This window comes from Alternaria triticimaculans (assembly GCF_023758025.1).
Source record: "Alternaria triticimaculans strain BMP 0046 chromosome Unknown scaffold_4, whole genome shotgun sequence".
NCBI classification, from domain to species: Eukaryota; Fungi; Ascomycota; class Dothideomycetes; order Pleosporales; family Pleosporaceae; genus Alternaria; species Alternaria triticimaculans.
The window spans coordinates 873584-891421 of NW_026055961.1; the positions used below are offsets into that span (position 1 = coordinate 873584).

General features: G+C 54.1%; 5 protein-coding genes across 5 annotated transcripts; 3 read left to right on the top strand and 2 right to left on the bottom strand.

The window, feature by feature from the left end:
• Positions 1–7310: 7310 nt before the first annotated feature.
• J4E78_003857 (uncharacterized protein) lies at positions 7311–7874 on the bottom strand (the record flags this gene model as incomplete). Its single annotated transcript, XM_049364491.1, has 3 exons — positions 7311–7464; positions 7517–7618; positions 7870–7874. The coding sequence occupies 3 exons, from the start codon at positions 7872–7874 to the stop codon at positions 7311–7313; spliced, it is 261 nt and encodes an 86-aa protein (XP_049223569.1).
• A 170-nt stretch (positions 7875–8044) lies between these two features.
• Positions 8045–9718, top strand: J4E78_003858 (uncharacterized protein; the record flags this gene model as incomplete). The annotated part of the gene is made up of 2 exons (XM_049364492.1): positions 8045–8512; positions 8681–9718. The coding sequence occupies 2 exons, from the start codon at positions 8045–8047 to the stop codon at positions 9716–9718; spliced, it is 1506 nt and encodes a 501-aa protein (XP_049223570.1).
• Positions 9719–10425: 707 nt separating this feature from the next.
• On the bottom strand, positions 10426–11796 carry J4E78_003859 (uncharacterized protein; the record flags this gene model as incomplete). Its single annotated transcript, XM_049364493.1, has 2 exons — positions 10426–10540; positions 10601–11796. The coding sequence occupies 2 exons, from the start codon at positions 11794–11796 to the stop codon at positions 10426–10428; spliced, it is 1311 nt and encodes a 436-aa protein (XP_049223571.1).
• Positions 11797–12253: 457 nt separating this feature from the next.
• Positions 12254–14380, top strand: GRS1 (Glycine--tRNA ligase 1, mitochondrial; the record flags this gene model as incomplete). Its single annotated transcript, XM_049364494.1, has 4 exons — positions 12254–12322; positions 12376–13845; positions 13895–14113; positions 14165–14380. 4 exons carry the CDS (start codon positions 12254–12256, stop codon positions 14378–14380), a joined length of 1974 nt encoding a protein of 657 aa, XP_049223572.1.
• A 1675-nt stretch (positions 14381–16055) lies between these two features.
• Positions 16056–17530, top strand: J4E78_003861 (uncharacterized protein; the record flags this gene model as incomplete). The annotated part of the gene is made up of 2 exons (XM_049364495.1): positions 16056–16140; positions 16464–17530. The coding sequence occupies 2 exons, from the start codon at positions 16056–16058 to the stop codon at positions 17528–17530; spliced, it is 1152 nt and encodes a 383-aa protein (XP_049223573.1).
• Positions 17531–17838: the final 308 nt, after the last annotated feature.

Consider the following 17838-nt stretch of genomic DNA (forward strand, 5'->3'; position numbering starts at 1 on the left):
TTGGTACACAAGACCTGAGTTGGAGGGATCGAGGTTGGACGAGGCGAGATGATTGAACTTGGGCCAAGGCTAGGATCCAGGCGTGCCAAATGAGGGTAGAGGTATAGTTGAGATGCAATAGCAACCAAAGTAATATATGCGTACCTGGTCAAGTAGACAACTTATTTGCAGGGGAGGAGAGAACGTAAGAGCCTGAACACGGACCACTGCAGGGCAACGGCTGATGAAGGGGTTCTGCCCTCCGTGTGGGAATAACACGAGGATGCGGTCAGGGAGTTAGGGTCGAGTAAAGGTTGGCGAACTGCACAGACCGAAGTGAGACAAGCGGTGGTTGCGAATGAGAGGGAGTGGTGGACGGTCCAGGTAGCCGAGCAAAGATTCGAGTAAGGATTGTAGTTGCTGGAGAGCGATCATTGGCATATGCCGCAGTATTGCATGCCGTGACACGGGAACAAGAAGCTTTGTGGCCGGCAAAGTAACAGCAAATGTAGGGATGATCTCACTATGTAGGAACATGGCCGGCTTGGACGAGCAGCGGAGAGTATGTGGAGAAGATGGAAGGTGCTCAGTGTGCTCCACCAGGTTAGTGACATCCAGGACGAGCCAGGACAGGGCTCGCTGCGCGCCAGCAGGAGAGAAAGACATGGGTATCTGCCGCTGAGCGACGGCGCCTGAGCATCTGTTAGTGGCTGGGGGATGACGGAAACAGGGGTGCAGGAGACGGGGGATGCCCGACTTCACAAGGCTCGTGAGCCACTGACGATGAGCGCGCAAGTGAACGCGGCCCGACAGGTCGGCCTGCGCAATATAACGTTGCAGGGGCAGATATAGCGGGCGCTGATTGGACGTTGCAGCGAAATAAACGGTTAAATCTGCTGCATATCTGCTCTGACCACGTCCAGGCCCGCTATGCTACGAGGCCGTGAGGTCCAATTTGCTTGGAATGTCGGCCGTATGTTGTTGTGCATCCGAGAGGATTTGGCAACGCGTCGAAAGACGTGTCGTGGCTGGGAAGGTAAGCTCTCGCTGCTGTGTTCGCGGACAACGAAGCTTTCGTAGCACAGCACGCGTAAAATTGTGCTGACAATACGAGCGGGTATCCTCAGTCGGGGAGAGTATGATTTTGGCAGCTACGTACAGCATTTGTGCTGTTAGTGCCGAATATGCCGGTTCGCGATTTCAGGCGGGCACGGCGCAAATGCGTGCAGGGTTAGGCCTGGTGCTGGGGGCACATGGGTATGCATAAGGCCTAAGCATCAACATGTCTGCCACTTTGGACTGGAGCTGTGGCTAAGCTTGTCGACAAGAAGCGCAACTCTAAGTATTGACGCATGTCGTCGTCGTGTACTGGCGCGGAACAATCAAACTGTCAGAAAGGGATCGCGATAAGCGTCCGAGCAGAAGACGAGAGGCTAGAGCATCGTCCCATCTGCAGATCTTCGCTCGTGAGACGGCGGAACCTGAAACAACCGAAGAGAGCCCCTACCATGGCCGACGATGTGTCCAAGGACTCGATACCCCGCCTCACTCAGACGTCTCAATCTACACAGGGCTCGTGGGCGGATCGATCTGAAATCGCGAACAGCCCTCGTCGAGGTCAAAGTCCATGTGGTGATGTCTCGGGCCCGGTAAGTTCCAAACATGTTTCAGAGCCCCACGACAGCGATGACCGGGTGCTGGCTATCGTGAGTTGTGAGACCCCTCTGATGTGCCTTCCTGGCTGTCCCCAAGAGACTCAGCATGCACAGAGCGCCACCTTGGCGCAGTCGCACCGCCAGCGTAGCATAGCCTTGAGCTTGCGACGGTTCTGGGTACGGCGGTGTTGTAACACGGTCCTTCTGCTCGTATCATGCTGTGATGCAGTCGCGTACAACAGCAGTAAGGGCTGTAGGCCCTCGCATCAGCCGCTGTACCACGGCTCCATCCAAGATTTCCACAAACATGTGTGACGAGCGCCTATCTCTACGCTTTCTTCTTCTTGGGAAATGCGCCTGTAATGAGATCCAATACTTGAGGCGTGAGCCGTGTGGGGGTGGTGGGCCGTCAGCTACTACACCAGCTGCATGGACGCAATGTGAGCACACCGACTGATGTCAAAATGTCCGATGATGGTGTTACCGTCGTTGAGGTTCTTGTGCAGATGCATGAGGGTAGCCGGTCGTCGGCCTGTGATTTCCCCGAGGCTGGAGGTGAAAGCGTGCTCACGTGTGCTGTTGTGCCAAGGCTGCCTACCTGAGTAGGCCCATGGACTGGAAAGAACGCCCGCAGGTGCTCGGGAACATCCTCCACCATCACCACAGCTGTGCACACGACTGTGCACGCCAACTCCCACCGACGCCGGAGCTGAACACGTCTCTAGTCTCGATAGTCCCAGTGGTTCCTGGCCGCTGCGTGGTTCCCCTTGTTCCTGCAGTGGTCGCTGGCGGCTGGCCACAGATCGGCGAGAACTACTCGGTACCTCCACCTTGCTGCTGCTCCCACGCACCGGCGGCCCACGTCTTACGCACCACACCTCTGCGCTCCAACGAGCTGCTCCTATCAGTCGCCTCCCCGTTGTGTAGATGACGTTGGCTGCATAACAACTGCGCTACTCCTCACGAGAACCCCTCTAGCGGGCTCCTATGTGCTAGGCTCGGCGCCCGAACCTCCGGACACAATCTTCACCGGTGTATCCACACGCCCAGGTGGCTATCCATGCGCCGTAGTCCGCTTTCATGGAGACCGTTTGCACACAGGAATTACCTCATCGAGTCCAATTATAGGTGTTCGTCTTCGCTCCACTTTCTATTCGTTTCGAGGCATTGGGCAGTGAATTCGAGCTTCTCCAGGAACATGCTGGCACTGCCAAAGATCAATGACGGTACAACTCGTACCTCTTCTGCGACGTGTTCAGGTTTGCATCTTCCGGAGGTCTGTCCATGCTAGAACCCTGTTTCCTGTACCTGCAGGTCGCAATTCCTGCCGTCTAACCCTTTTCGTCCCACCGGCAGACTTTAGCTGAGCCCCACCTAGTTGTCTTCCCCAATTCAACTTTAACTAGGGCAATTTGCAAGCTGAAGAACATCTGCTACAAAGCCGAATGCGGGTTCAACAAAGCCGATGCACACAGCAACTCGGAAGCCCTCCGGATCCGCCCTCGCTAGGCTTTAGACTTTGGTTTCACCATTAAGGCGTACGGGATGCAACGGCTATTGACAGCGGTAGCCACGGTCTCGCTGTACTGAAATTCCAACAACTGTAGGAGATCGATCCGGAACCTTAGGCTTTCCCTGACGGTATCGCGTTTCATATTTGCCTGTAACATTTGGAGCCGGGTCTTGAAAGATTTTGAAAGATGATTCAGCAACTCTTGTTTCATGTTCAATGTTTTAGACCATCCGTACCAATGTTTTCTTTACAACTGCTGATGTGGTCTGTAGTGGACAACTCCGAACTGAGAACCATCCCACCAATGGAGTGAATGTGGCGTCTTCGCTTGCCCACCTTGGCAACTGGCGGATATACTATCCCTCCATCCCGGTGGTTCGAGGCGGGCAAACGCAGCCACAGTCGTACCCGTCTCAACAAGAGACGCTCTCGCCTTTTCATGCAACGGGACACTGGCGGATCTATCGAACTTTATCTCACATTTTGTGGAGATAGCAGCGGATGCAAAAGTACGAGCACCTGTCCCATCAGCCTGATAGGTCAACCGGCGAGTACTCCAAAACGCGGTCAAGCTCCGGTCGGGACGTAAGATTCGCTTAACTCTAAGAAAGTCCTTGCAGGTAGAACTACCTAGGTACCTGGTTGTCGGTTGAAGAGCAACTCCCACATCTGGTAAGCGACCACTGCTTAGGTACATCAGTCTATCGATAATCCTCACTTTAGCCTCTCTATGGTGTGAGCGTGGAACGACTCTGAGGTCCAGACGGCCGTCAGCTTCGAATCTTGAATGGAGGCGTCAAGCTCACCATGCAAGAATGCTCCCAACGGCCTCTCTAAGTTCCGGCCCGCAGTCCTGAACCTTACGCAACATCAGAATTTTCTTTGATACATGGATTCGCAGTGCTGCCACGGCACGTCTTACATATCGTCTCGTCATACACGTACTCTGAAGTCAACAACTTATGGGCGGATCATTTCGAGTACTCATGCAGCTCTTCATTTTGTTTCTCCATGGGCGACTTGCAAAAAAAGAGGGGTAATATGCATGGACGGGAACTCCACCACTGTTCAACAAAGCTCCAGCCTGGGTTCAGGAGACCAGGAACCTTTTTTACCCTCTCATTGACGCCTAGATTTTGGGCTTTTGAGCAAGTTCGGATGCAAACAGTCTCTGAGAGCCATAGTATGCCATTGGGGACGTGAACAGCTGGACAAGAGCGGGGCCACCTTGAAAACGAACACTCTTGTGTTCATACGCCGGATTTGATCGCACGTGTGCTTTGCAGCACTAATGGGTCATGTGGTGGTGAGAACCGACAGAGAATGCGCCAGCCAACACCGAGTGTGTACCATTGGCGCCTCATTGGCTATCTTCCAATTGCTATTATTCTGTCTCGCTCTTCAACATAGTACCGATAGAGAGAGAGCAATGACATCTTCTCTGTGCCAGGCTCATCTCTTAGGGTTGCGCTGGTGGCTCACGGGCCGTGAAACATGGATTAGAATCCTTCGGCTGGCGATCGAAGGGCCACCAACACCACTATGAGCCGCCCCGTGGCGTGAACTGCAAATTTCATCACTGGTCAAAGCGTTAGACGCACAGCGGTCCCGTGATGCACATTCCTCTTCGGCTGGTCCCTCGAAGGGGCAGGTGAGGGAGGGGCCAAAAGGGTCATCTTTCATAACCCTGGATACCATGTGGGTATAGACGCCATGCGTGTCGCGCACACCGAACAACATAATACTGTAGTCGAACTGGGCTGAAGTGCCGACCGCCTTTTGCTTGTTCAGTTCATTCCGTTGAATAGGCCATACATCGGGATGCTGGAGTCAAAATCCGATCACACTTGACTTCGTCGTCCAACAGAATTGAATACGAAAACCATAACGTGTGCATCTTCGAATAGTTCCTATGACGGATCAGCGCTCCATCTAGTTCGTAAGGATCGAGACTAGTTTACTAATGTTGTTGTAATGCCTACAACTGCCGTTGGTCAATGCAGTAGAGAAAAGCAAACATATACAACAAGCCACCATACGAGCCTAATCTCGTTTGCGAACAAGGCAAGCATCGCAACATGCACGATGGTAATTTCAAGCTGCAGGTACGATCGAAATGCTGGCACACCGTGTCCAGGCCAGTCTGTGTCGGCGGAAAGAATAAGCAAAATGGCCCGGATGGTTTTGCTTTACATATCGAAATCAGGTGACTTGCATGCCAACGCATGTATCTTTACATGAGAGAATGATAGAACTGTGGATTTGGTAGAAGAAGCATCATAGAAGACGGTTCCAGAACACCGATTCTACCCTGCGCTCCGCCCATACTAGGAGGTTTTTCATCAACTTTGTTTTGCCGCCACTGTATTACTGAGACAGATAGTCTAGACGACACAACGAAGTACACCTCGCGTCGAGAACGCAGTCTGCTTGTTCATCAACTTGTTGCACGAACCAGGGCCAAGCGGTAAGCTTGTAGCGCTGAAACCGTGAGTCGGCGTGAGTGGTGGTCAAGCCAAGAAGTGAACAGCCATACCCTACAATTCGGCCGAAGACCACACCACCCCTAACCTCCGCACACGCTCTGAAGAGCGCCCATCATGCCATGTTACAACTCCGTGTATGCCTGCCGCGCCGATCACGGCACATCCCAAGCACCACGTCGCAACCATACTTCCGCAAACGGGCTGACCCTCCCAATCAAGCAACAGATCCACGACCTAAACATTACCCCAATCGAACGCACGGCTAGATGAAGCCGTTCCCCAAGGCCGAAAAAGTGACAGAAGTGACAGCACGCATGTACAAAAACGTGCGCGCCGTTGCGCGAGTCCGCGTGCACCGAAGAGAAGCCGTAGTATTACACCGACTGGATGATCGCTTTCGCTCCGTTTTCTCGACGTTGACACGAACCCTCGCCTCCCCCTACCTGCCCTACCCCTCCCCTGTCGTGAACATATCTCCCGTGTCCCGAGTGTGTGGTGAGTTTGAGATCAGAGCGCTGAGGGCTTACGAGTTCGATATGGTTTTGAGATGCAAGTTCTAGATGTATGACGAGGCGCCGAGTGGTGAGTCTGGCCGTCTGAGACACTGGCGGGGATGCGGCAGGTTCCAGTTGGGTATACTTACGTCTTCGGTGTGCGTACCTCGTATGTCGTTGTGGCTTACCAACGCAGGGAACCTGAGGGGCTGCCGGGAAGTGGAGGACGAGCTGACGACCGTCTTCTTGTTGGGACGAACAGGCCGGGGAGACGATGGCTCGCTTGCTGCTGGCGCTTGTGATCGCCTTGCTGTGGGCAAGCGAGTGAGGCCGTGGTTTCTTCGCACTGATGGCCCTTCGAACCCAGAGTTGTGATCTTCGGATACTAAGACCGAATGTGAGCGCAGGGTGGAAAGTAAGGCTGACGTGCTCGTTGGGGAAACTTCGGGCTATAGGTGATATGTCATGAGTGTATCAATGCGCACTATATACCACATTCTTTGATAAGAGCAAGTCGTGAGCTCCGTTTCGAAGACAACTCCCCTGCTGCGATAGAAAAGGGGAGAGGACTAGTCGTACACATCGATCGCCGATTGAGGAGTGACATCAAAATAACGCGGTTACTACCGAGACCACTAGATTGGAAAATATGGCGGTTTTCGTGTATATGATCCTTCGCGTAAGGTCCAGGATATCTGCAGCGTTTTGCTTCTCCGACATTTCCAGAATTCGGCAAGCTCTCGCGTACTTGCAGTTACGAATCGCGCGATCGATAGCCTTGGAGAAGATGTTCGTTTGATAACTCAGCGTCCATCCTGCGATTGTTAGCGCATTGTCCTAGTCCTGTAAATTGGCCGAGTGGGAGTACGCTTCCGTGGGCTTCACCACAACTGCGGAACATAGACGAGCTGATGAGATCAGTTTGGTTCATATCTTTATCCATGCCTTGTTGTGATATCTCCTGCGAAGATTTTCAGGCAGCTGAACATGTTGTGGAGCCCAAACCTCACTGGCATCTGTCGCCGTCCATCAGCGATCCAGCAGCTCAACAGGGTAACCGTAGATGATGAAAGTTTTTGTTTGCTCGTTCTGTGTGGTATTCCATATATACAATCCCGCAGTAACGAAGCCTGAAGCAACCGGTACGCCCTTGTCTGTATGCGCTTCCTTTCAACACCACCTCTTAGTGTCCCTCCTCGTGGTGGCCCTTATCCTCGAAGAACAGTTGCTCGGCAACGAGGTATCCAGCGAATGCAACGGTGGCTATGCCGAGGCCGGGGAAGGAGCCCTTGAAGCGGTTGAAGCGGGTGAAGGGTCCGGTGTATCGCCATTGCTCACTGGGAAGGTAAGTATGTGTGGGATGAGGCATGTCCGTGGTATAAAGCGTACTATCGTGCCCATGGGTCGCCCTTGGTACCGTTCGCAGAGGCAGCGGCGAACTTCTTGGGGTCGAAGCCGGTGATGGAGGGGCGTGGTGCCATGGTGATGGAGCTGGCATAGTCAGCAATTGTTGCGCGCAGAGAAGAACATATCAATTGAGCGCGTGTTGCTTGATTACGTACTCTATGAGCCTCGTGAGCAGCTGGTGTGAGGCAAGGCGGTTGTGGAAGCTGGCGTCGGTGGTTCCTGGACCATCGTCAGTCGCATCTCGACATGTCTTGGCGGCGAGCGATCATACGCACGGCCTCCGCACGTCGTCAACTGCGGTTGCTCTCCCCACACCATTCACACATCGCCCGCACCCCATCGCTATCACCACCCCAGACGCGTTCGTACAGCCTGAGGATACCCACGACTCTCGCGAGCTTCATCTAGGCATCCCAGAAGATCCATCATTCTGCCACCTGCACGAACATCCACGGGATCCACCTCACCCACGCACACGCGAATCGTCGCAACCACTACAGCAGCTCCACAATGCCGCCTCACGGGGGCCGCTTCCCCGGTCACAACCTCTCGAATCCCTTCGCGCATCTCTCGGGCCCAATACCACAGCAGCAGCAACAACCGCTGCACCAGCAACACCAGCAGCAGAACATGCAACATGGAGGCTTCGGCGGCGGCAACCAGGCACACAATCTGAACCTCTTCGGCCAACACCAGGGCGGCTTCCAATCAAATGCACCGCTGGGTGGTGGACTGGGCGGAGCCGGGCTCGGGGCAGCAGCAGCAATTGGCGGGGCAGGCGGAGGCACAGGACTCGACGGGCATGAAGCGCGTATGAGATTTGCCCACGGCGCGCAAATACAAGAGAATGCTGCTCGTGGTCAGGACGGCGCTAAAGGCATTGCAGGACAGCGGATACGGGAAGTCTGGCGGTCGAATCTGCACCAGGAGATGGACATGCTGCGCTCGCTCATCGACCAGTACCCCTACATCAGCATGGTCAGTATGCCATTTTCCTACCAGCCGGTCGGACAGCTCTTGCTTGGGAGCTTTGTCTGATGCGTGTAAAGTCAGCCGTCAACGGTGGCGCAACGTCTTCTTTTGATGGGGTAGTTTCCATTCTACCTCTCCCTCTCCTTCATGACTTCATGCTCACTCTCTGAATAGGACACCGAGTTCCCCGGTGTTGTCGCGCGGCCTATCGGAGACTTCAACTCGAAAGCCTCATATCACTACCAGACCGTGCGCTGCAACGTCGACTTGCTCAAAATCATCCAACTCGGCGTCACCCTCTTCAACGTACAAGGCGACATCCCGCCATCGCATCTCGACATTACAGACCTGAACTACAAGCCAAAATCGTTGCAGCGACATGCAAACAACATCGTCGTCTGCCCATGCACATGGTCCTTCAACTTCCAGTTCTCCCTCGAAGATGACATGTACAACGAGGAGTCAATACAGATGCTTAAGAAGTCTGGCGCAGATTTCGAAAAGCACAAGGAGCTAGGCATCGACCCTGTCGAGTTCGGTTCATTACTCACCACATCGGGCATGACTCTGTCGGAAGATGTCAACTGGATATCGTTTCATAGTGGTTACGACTTCGCATACATGCTCAAGATGCTCACCTCACAATCGCTACCCGAGGATGAGGATACATACCGCAAGCTCGTCAATGTCTTCTTCCCCAAGTTACTCGATGTCAAGTACCTTTGGCGACATGCGAACAACCTTGTTCGGCGCGGTGTTATCGGATCGACTGCAACCAATATACTCAACAATCTAGGCACAAAGTCCGGCCTTCAAGATCTCGCCGATGAGCTCGGTTGCCAGCGTGTGGGCAACTCACATACAGCAGGATCCGACGCATGGCTGACAGGAGTCGTTTTCTGGGACATGAAAAAGAAGATCTTCGACGGAACCATTCCCGACGAGATGAGCGGCCACATGTGGGGTCTCACTGGTGTCGGACCACCAGCCAGCGCAACAGCGCAACAAGCTGTCATTGCCGCACAGGGGGCTTCGCAAGGCTTAACAGGCTTCCAGCAAGGTGTCAACAACACCTTCTATCCCGGAAACGCAAGGCACGGTGTCGACGGCCCAAGCACACCCACAAACCACCCAGCTGGTCTGGCGTCGAATACTCCTGGACCCACAGGCATGATGACCCCGGGCGGATACGGCGGCTACGGCAACAAGTAGGATAGTGGCCTTCTGCGGAATGAAGGAGAGTCTTCTAAAACTCCCCTTCTGAGCCCAGGCCGTGGTGACTTGTCATACAGCGAGTTTTTGCCAGGCAACAATTCGCATGGTGCCGGTGGCCATTTTGACAAAGGAAGATAGTATCCCGAAAATGCCTTTCTAAGGCTGAGCCTTGTTCGTCAGCCACACAATCGCTTACCCAGTGGCCATTGGCATGAGGGATATTACTATCCCGAAAACCCTGTTTTGAGACGGCATCGTCGTGGCCGATCGCACAACAGTCACTCATCTGGTCCCTCTAATCATCGCGGTCGCGGAGGTCATTCTTGGACTGGCTATCGGGGTGGCGGCAACATGGGCGTGCCACATAGTGCTTGAACGATGAGGGCGGATCACATGTTTGAGAGTAGTTATCCTCGTCTTGGGGTGGTCTAAAAAGGGAATCGGACGTGGTGGCGTAGGATAGTATTGTACGATACCCGGGTTAGTGTGCAGCGAGTGCGGACCGTACTAGATCGTATGGTCAATGTTATTCTTGCATTCATCCACCACTTGTACAGACATGCGCGTGACATATATAGAGTGTCCTGTTCGATTCCCAGCACGGGGCTGGCATAGACTTCACAACGAATCGTGCAAAAGAGTATAGTATTTGCTTGCAACAAAGCGAGAAAATTGTTGCAGACGAGTTCTCCAGTGTGGGACATCTACATATTGAACCTCGTCCTCTGCTTCTCCATGCGGCCCTTCCACTGCCACTCCTGGCCACTCTTGAATTGGATACCGCGATCTATCCTGCGGAGCTTGAGTGTCATCCTCGGTCTGTTCATTCACGTTAGCAGTCTGGTCCTGAGCATAGTCCAAAGATATAGCGAAACTTACCCAATCTCCTGCATACCCACTTTAACATCCTCCACACCCGGAAGCGGCTTGCCATCCGACCCCACAATAGGCTTCTCGGTCTCGCGCTTATCCCTAAACACATAGCGATGTCTCCTCACGAAGATGTAATCGCGCTGATTGTGCAGCGTGAGGACCTGGCGCCCTTCCAACTCTGGTTTCGCAGGGAACATATTCTGGAAGAGGTGGGCTGTGAGGATACCGAGGGGAGTTTTGAACTGGTTCAGGATGAGCTCGGGATAGTGTCCTGTGTCGTTTGCGTGGCGGGGTAGCTTCTTTCCCTCGACCCAGTTTGTAAGGGAGAAGTGGAAATGAGGTCCGTCGGGCAGGGTGACAATGTCGAGGCCGTCGGGCTTCTTCTCGTGCTCGGCTTGCATGAGGATGACGAGGGCTGTGTAGCCGCGTGCGCTGGCGAAACCGGCGATTTCCTTGACGCTGTACTTGTGCGCGTGGACGTGCTGGGTCCGTCTTATGTAGGTGCTGTTGGGGAAGAGGGAGGTGAGGATTTCGGCTTCTTTGTGGAGCGTCGAGTTGATGCTGGTTGTGATTAGGATCTGGGGGTCGTCGGTGCGCGGGTTGAATATCGAGGGGAACTTTTGCTTGAGGAACTCGGGCGAGAGTTCGAGGTTTGTTGCTGTGGATGTGGCGCTGGGACTGGAGGCGCGTTTCCCCGGTTTGGAAGAGGCGGCGTCGGAGTCTAGGTCGGAATCGTTGGAGTCGAGAGAGGGTTCGGATTCGGAGTCGTCGAGCATGCTGTCTGCTTCGTCGTCCTGGCTGTCGTCCGAGTTGGCTCCGCCTGCTTTTTGGTCGCGCTTCTTCAGTTTCGCTAGTATGCCCTCGTCCTCGCCGTCGTCACCGTCCTGTTGTGCCGCTTCCTCTTGCTCCACCTTTCTCCTCTTTGCCAGTCTCTCCACATCAATGGCCCAACCCAGCGCATCTTCTTCGTCGCCGACTGGCTCGTCCCATACTCGCTTGCCGTCGATGGTCGCAGGTTTGTTTTGTGCTAAGCGCTCTTCTCGTAGCGCAGGGTTCTTCTCTTCCTCGCGCTTGCGACGGAGTCTTGCGTCTCGTTTTTCTGATTCGCGCGCCTTCTTGATAGAGAGATGCGCCGCCTGTCTGCGCAGTTTGTTCTTGGGCTTGATCCCAGAGGCGACATTGGGGCTCTTGGAGAAGGCCATGTTGGAGCGGGGTCACGTTACTGGTCCGTATTGGAGTGTGTGGTCTGGTGTGTGTCGCACTGGCCGTGGAGTTCGCAAGACGGCGCTGCTCAACTTTTCGGTGGAGCCGCGGCCTGTGCTTTTCCGCAATCTTGGCGCGCCACACATGCGCAGAGCCTCAGGCGTGTCGAGATTCGAAGCATCGCTTTTCTTGGATTTCGTGCCCGAAGTTTGCAGCCCGTTTGTACATTAGACCGCGTCGCTCATTAGTGTTCTCTTGTCGCATGCAAGAGAGGAGCCGTAGTATATGCGCCGCCTAATTCCAGTGCGCGTCCCCCAACTTGCTGCGCGTCTGCCTCTACGTAGGCCCATCCAATATCGTGCCCCACCTCCGCCGACTCATCCCACCAAGCACTTCTCGTCCACACCACCCCTCTTGCGATACAAGGTCACCCTGCCCCAGCGGAAGAACGTCGCCATGCCGAGCGATACCACGACCCACAAGGGCAAGCCCTTCGAGCGCGCTGCCTTCGAGCAGCTTATGAAGGTGAGTGCGACGGCCCCAACACTGTCCAATTGTGCTAACAGCAGCCATTGTAGCACAAATACTTCTATGCGCCCTCGTTCGACATCTACGGTGGTGTCGCCGGCCTCTACGACTACGGCCCGCCCGGTTCTGCCCTCACCGACAACATCGTCGACATATGGCGCGAGCACTTCGTCCTCGAGGAGGACATGCTCAAGGTCGAGCCCACCATCCTCACCACACACGAGGTCCTCAAGACCTCCGGGCACGTGGACAAGTTCGCCGACTGGATGTGCAAAGACCCCAAGACGGGCGAGATCTTCCGAGCCGATCACTTGGTCGAAGAGGTTCTCGAGGCCAGGCTGAAGGGCGACAAGGAGGCACGCGGCCAGAAGGTCGAGGCCGAGGAGGAGGACCCCAAGAAGAAAAAGAAGAAGGTCAAGAACATCTCGGCCGTCAAGCTTGAGGACTCCATGGTCAAGGAGATCGAGGAGGTGCTGGCCAAGATTGACAACTACAACGGCGAAGAACTCGGCCTCCTCATGAAGAAGTACGACATCAAGAACCCCGCTACCAACGGCGAACTCCTACCACCCGTCGCATTCAACCTCATGTTTCAGACCTCCATCGGCCCCTCGTCCAATCTGCCCGCATACCTACGTCCCGAGACCGCCCAGGGTCAGTTCGTCAACTTCCAGAAGTTGCTAGACCACAACAACCAGCAAATGCCCTTCGCCTCTGCCTCCATCGGCAAGTCGTTCCGCAACGAAATTTCCCCGCGACAGGGTCTGCTACGTGTGCGAGAATTCCTCATGGCTGAGATCGAGCACTTTGTCGACCCGGAGGGCGGCAAGAAACACCCACGCTTCGAGGAGGTCAAGGATGTTGAGCTTGAGCTGCTCAATCGGGACGTACAGCTTTCAGGCAAGACTACTGTTGAGACCACCAAGATTGGCAAGGCTGTCGAGACGGGTCTGGTCGACAACGAGACACTGGGTTACTTCTTGGCCCGTATCCAGCTGTTCCTGCTCAAGCTCGGCGTCGACCCAAAGAAGATTCGCTTTAGGCAGCACATGGCCAATGAAATGGCCCATTACGCCGCCGACTGCTGGGATGCTGAGCTGCTCACATCATACGGCTGGATCGAGTGTGTCGGTTGTGCTGACCGTAGCGCATACGATCTCTCAGTCCACATGAAGAAGACCGGTGCACCTCTTATTGTCCGTGAAACACTAAAGGAGCCGAAGAAGGTTGAAGAATGGCAATGCCAACTCGACAAGAAGAAGTTCGGTCCTACCTTCAAGAAGGATGGCAAGACTGTCGAAGCGGCCATCGAAGCACTGTCGCAAGATCTCCGTGAGAAGCTGTCTCTAGACCTAGAGAAGGAGGGCAAGATCGTCATTGACGTTCCTGAAGTTGGTGATGGCAAGGTCGAGGTACCAAAGGAGCTCATTACCATATCGAAGCAGACCCGAGTAGAACACACACGGGAATACACACCAAACGTCATCGAGCCGTCATTTGGTATTGGCCGCATATTCTACGTAAGTACCGATGCGTTGAGGGCTATGCATACCTTGCTGACTGATCCAGGCTCTATGTGAACATGTCTACTGGACCCGTGAGGACGACGAAGCCAAGGCTGTCCTGTCCTTTCCTCCGGCCGTCGCACCGACCAAGGTGCTTATCGTGCCGCTCAGCTCAAACCCAGACTTCGATCCGTTTGTACGGAAACTGAAGGACAAACTGCGGAAGATTGGTGTCTCCAACCGCGTCGACGCTTCCGGTGCCTCAATCGGCAAGCGCTATGCCGTAAGTATCCCTTTTACCCTGTATTCTCGATCAGAGTCTAACATGTTCCAGCGTAACGATGAGCTTGGTACACCTCTCGGCATCACCGTCGATTTCCAGTCCATCAAGGACAACACATTCACACTTAGAGACCGAGACACTACTGGCCAAGTGCGCGCAAGCCTCGAGGAGATTGCTCAGGCCGTTGCGAACATCGTGAGGGGTGAAGAGACCTGGTCAGATGTTGCCGCACGGTTACCCAAGTTTGAGGGTCAAGAGGTCGACTGATTGTATAGAGCATGTCTATAGAAGAACTGCGTCCTAATGAGAAACGTAGCCTGTGTATTAGAATTGACGTCACTTTGATGGTGAATCGGCAAAACCCAGCGTATCCCACTTGCCAATGTTGTCACTCGCTCCTTCCGTGTAGCACACCGTGAGGTGTAATTCGCCCGCGCCGCAACTGTGCGTTCAATACTTTAGCACACCGCAGTTCGCGCCTCCTTTCAGTCTCACCTTTTTCTCCACAGACAACTCTCCTGCTTACTCTGACCCGCTATGTAAAACTCCCCTCGGACACATGGACGCGGCACGGATGCGCATCAGAAAGAGTAGGGGGCCTGCAAATCAGCCTCACTCTGGTTGCACCTCCCGGGATCCGGGTTGTCCGGCACCTTTCCCGTTTACTGCAGGATCGCCCGACCGACTTCAGAGCTGGAATGCTCCTCGATAGGCTGGTCGGTCATTGCTGACTATCACTTGCTATGTATGGTTTTTGATGGAGACAAAAGATAGATTACTCCTACCAGCACCAACAGCTTGATACCCCGGCATCCTGGTCGCCAACCCGTCGATTCTCTGGTTCGTACATACATCGGGCGGCACCCGCTGCATCTGCTAGGATCAAACGTGACCAGCAATGACTCGTCCGCGTCGAGCTTACTCCTCTGCGTGCTAGGTGTGAAAAGTATCCGTGGAGGATGGTGAGAGATGAAGCAAAGCAAAAGGCCTCGAAGCAAATGTGCCCTACACATTGTGCAAAAAGCTACAAGATGGTGCATTCACTCCCGGCAGTCCGGTTGACGATCTACTGGATCCGCTCCGCTGGCGCCGGTAGCATGGCCGCACCGTCAAAAAGCCCGGCGCCAAAAGTCTGTGCCTAGAGCCCAGCTGAGACGTCTAGGACTCTGCTCTCCGCGGTAGTATCAACAAGAGGCTGCTTCAGTCTGGTTCTGGACTTGTGCTACGACCTTTTGTGACATGCTGCAAGCCGGCAGCAGGGTCTGGGTTCCTACGCGCTAACACCTGCGAACACGTAGCACGAACCGGAGATTGCGTTGTAACATAGCGATGGACGCATTCATGTCGCCAACGGGTTGACTCAGTATCAGCGCATCCTTTCGTCAATCGTTCCGCCCGAAGGTCGAACATAGATAGCCTGCTGTCTAAAGCTGGGCTGGTAATTCGTCCGTGTCAGAGCCAACATGATTAGAAGTCAGCGGGCAGCTGAGGCTGCGTACCGTTCGTGTGGCTGTTCAGAGTCTTATGAGCATCGGTCGAGGCCTAATTCTTAGCAAACAGAGGTATTGGCGGTCCTGACCACCTCTTACTAACGTGCTGCAACACGTCTACGTTGGTCGCCCGCGTACCATCAGCTATCGCGTCCGTCACCCACATAGCGCGATTTCCTCTACCGCCTGCAGATCTTCTCGCCGTAAGTCGCCCGTTTCCGTTTACGGTCCAGCACATGTAGACCGTATACGCAGTACCCACGCGCCCCCAGCATCAAGCGACCATCGCTTAGCATGCAGAACCTCAGCTTTTAGCACCCGTCTGCTAGGGTACTACGGATGCAGCACATACCCAAGAGACGAATGATTCCTACTTCTTCCGTCTACCTGTCATTCTTGTCTTATTTGTTTAACGAGAACTGTTAGATCTTTTGCATCGGCTTTCCGAGACCATGGACGAGGGACAGCCACCACCCGGCGACGTGGTTGCCCCTCTCACAGGCGCTCCACTCAAACGCCGACGGGCTGACTCGGAGAGTATCTCGTCGATCGAGTCTAAGTACGTTGCTGTCTTCTATTCTTGCAGTTATTTGCCACTCTGCGTTGTGACGTGGTCGTTGGGGCACCTGGGTAGATCCACTCGGCAGTCTCCAAGGATCAACAACGATTGCTGTAGCCTTACGGGTGATCAGCCACCAAATACCATCGCACGGCGTACAAAGCTGACGCCTATCTCGACAGTCGCTCTGTTCGCACATTAGCTTCCGACGATCTAGAATATTTTCATGAAAATGGACGAACGTACGGCAATGAAACGTACTACCTACCGTGCGTATACAAGCTGCATAACGACTTCATAGAGCAGGATCGTTTGTCTCTACAGCATGAAATCTTCGTCCGAGCACTTCATGGCAAGCTTACCACTGCGAAATTACTGCCTACTACCCGAAGAATACTCGACCTGGGCACTGGACCAGGTCACTGGGCTGTTGCCATGGCGCGTCAATACCCGCACGCGGAGGTTGTCGGAATTGACATGACGGAATGGGATATAGACACCACCGAAGCCACGTTAGGCGATGCCAGGGTGACATGGGAGCTGGACGACCTTGACGTCTGGGGAAAAGAGATGGATGTCGACCAGCTGATCAACCAGCTCGCTACTCTAGATCTAGCCAATGAATTGGCTAATCGGACTCCCATCGACGCGCTGAGGAAGCCCAAGTCAACGGTCGATCTCAGTCAGCAGGGAAGGGAGCCTACGCCCGAGGAGCATTTGACTATTGATCTCTCAACACTTACCCCCCAGCCTGAACCTGGCTGGCACTTTAGCGACTCCTTTGAGCTCATACATTTACGAAACATGAAGGGCTCTTTTACGCACTGGGAAGACGTATATGCCGAGATCTACAAGAGCCTTTCACCCGGTGGATGTATCGAACTCGCAGATTGGGATCTCGGCCAAGTGCCCATGGGCCCAGGGGAGATCACAGCAGCAAACATACCCATGCCTACCCTACGGAAACTCTACGTGGCGTTCATGGAAGCATCGTTCAAATCTGGCCGTCCACTCGGCCTCTTCTACATGCACCACACCTATCTCGAAGAAGCAGGCTTCGAAGACGTCCAAACGACCCAAGTCAACGTGCCAGTCGGACAATGGCCAAAGGACGAAGCGCAGCGATCGCTTGGCAAGATGATGTTTGTGCTTGGTATGGAGATGTTTGAGCCGGTTTGCTTGAGGCTGTTGACGCAGTGGGGGAGTAAGACGAGGGTCTGGACAGCGGAGGAGTTGAGAGCTGATATATTGGTCGCGCAAAAAGAGATTTACGATTATGTTGAGCGGTCAGAACGGGGGGAGGTGGAGGGGTGGTGTGCAAGCTTCAAGTGGGTTACCGCTAGGAAAAGCTGGCACGCGGAGAAGTGACCTCGGGAGTGATCGGCTGATGTGTTTGTTGATACTCGCATATTTGGGGAAGGTAGTAATCTGGATTGGATGTCGGTATTATGAGGCACGACTACTTTGCAAAAAACATCTCCGCTATAATGCACATCGACTGATACCGCGCTTGACCGTACCTCACCGACATAATGGGCTTTCACTTTGCAGAACTCGTCCTTGAGTTTTTGAGTTTGCATCGATGGACTGCCAAGGAAGATGGAAAGGGAAGTCACCACCCATCATTCCAGCCGAGCACGGCAAGCACGCTGGTCGTACAGAAGCCATCGGAAGGT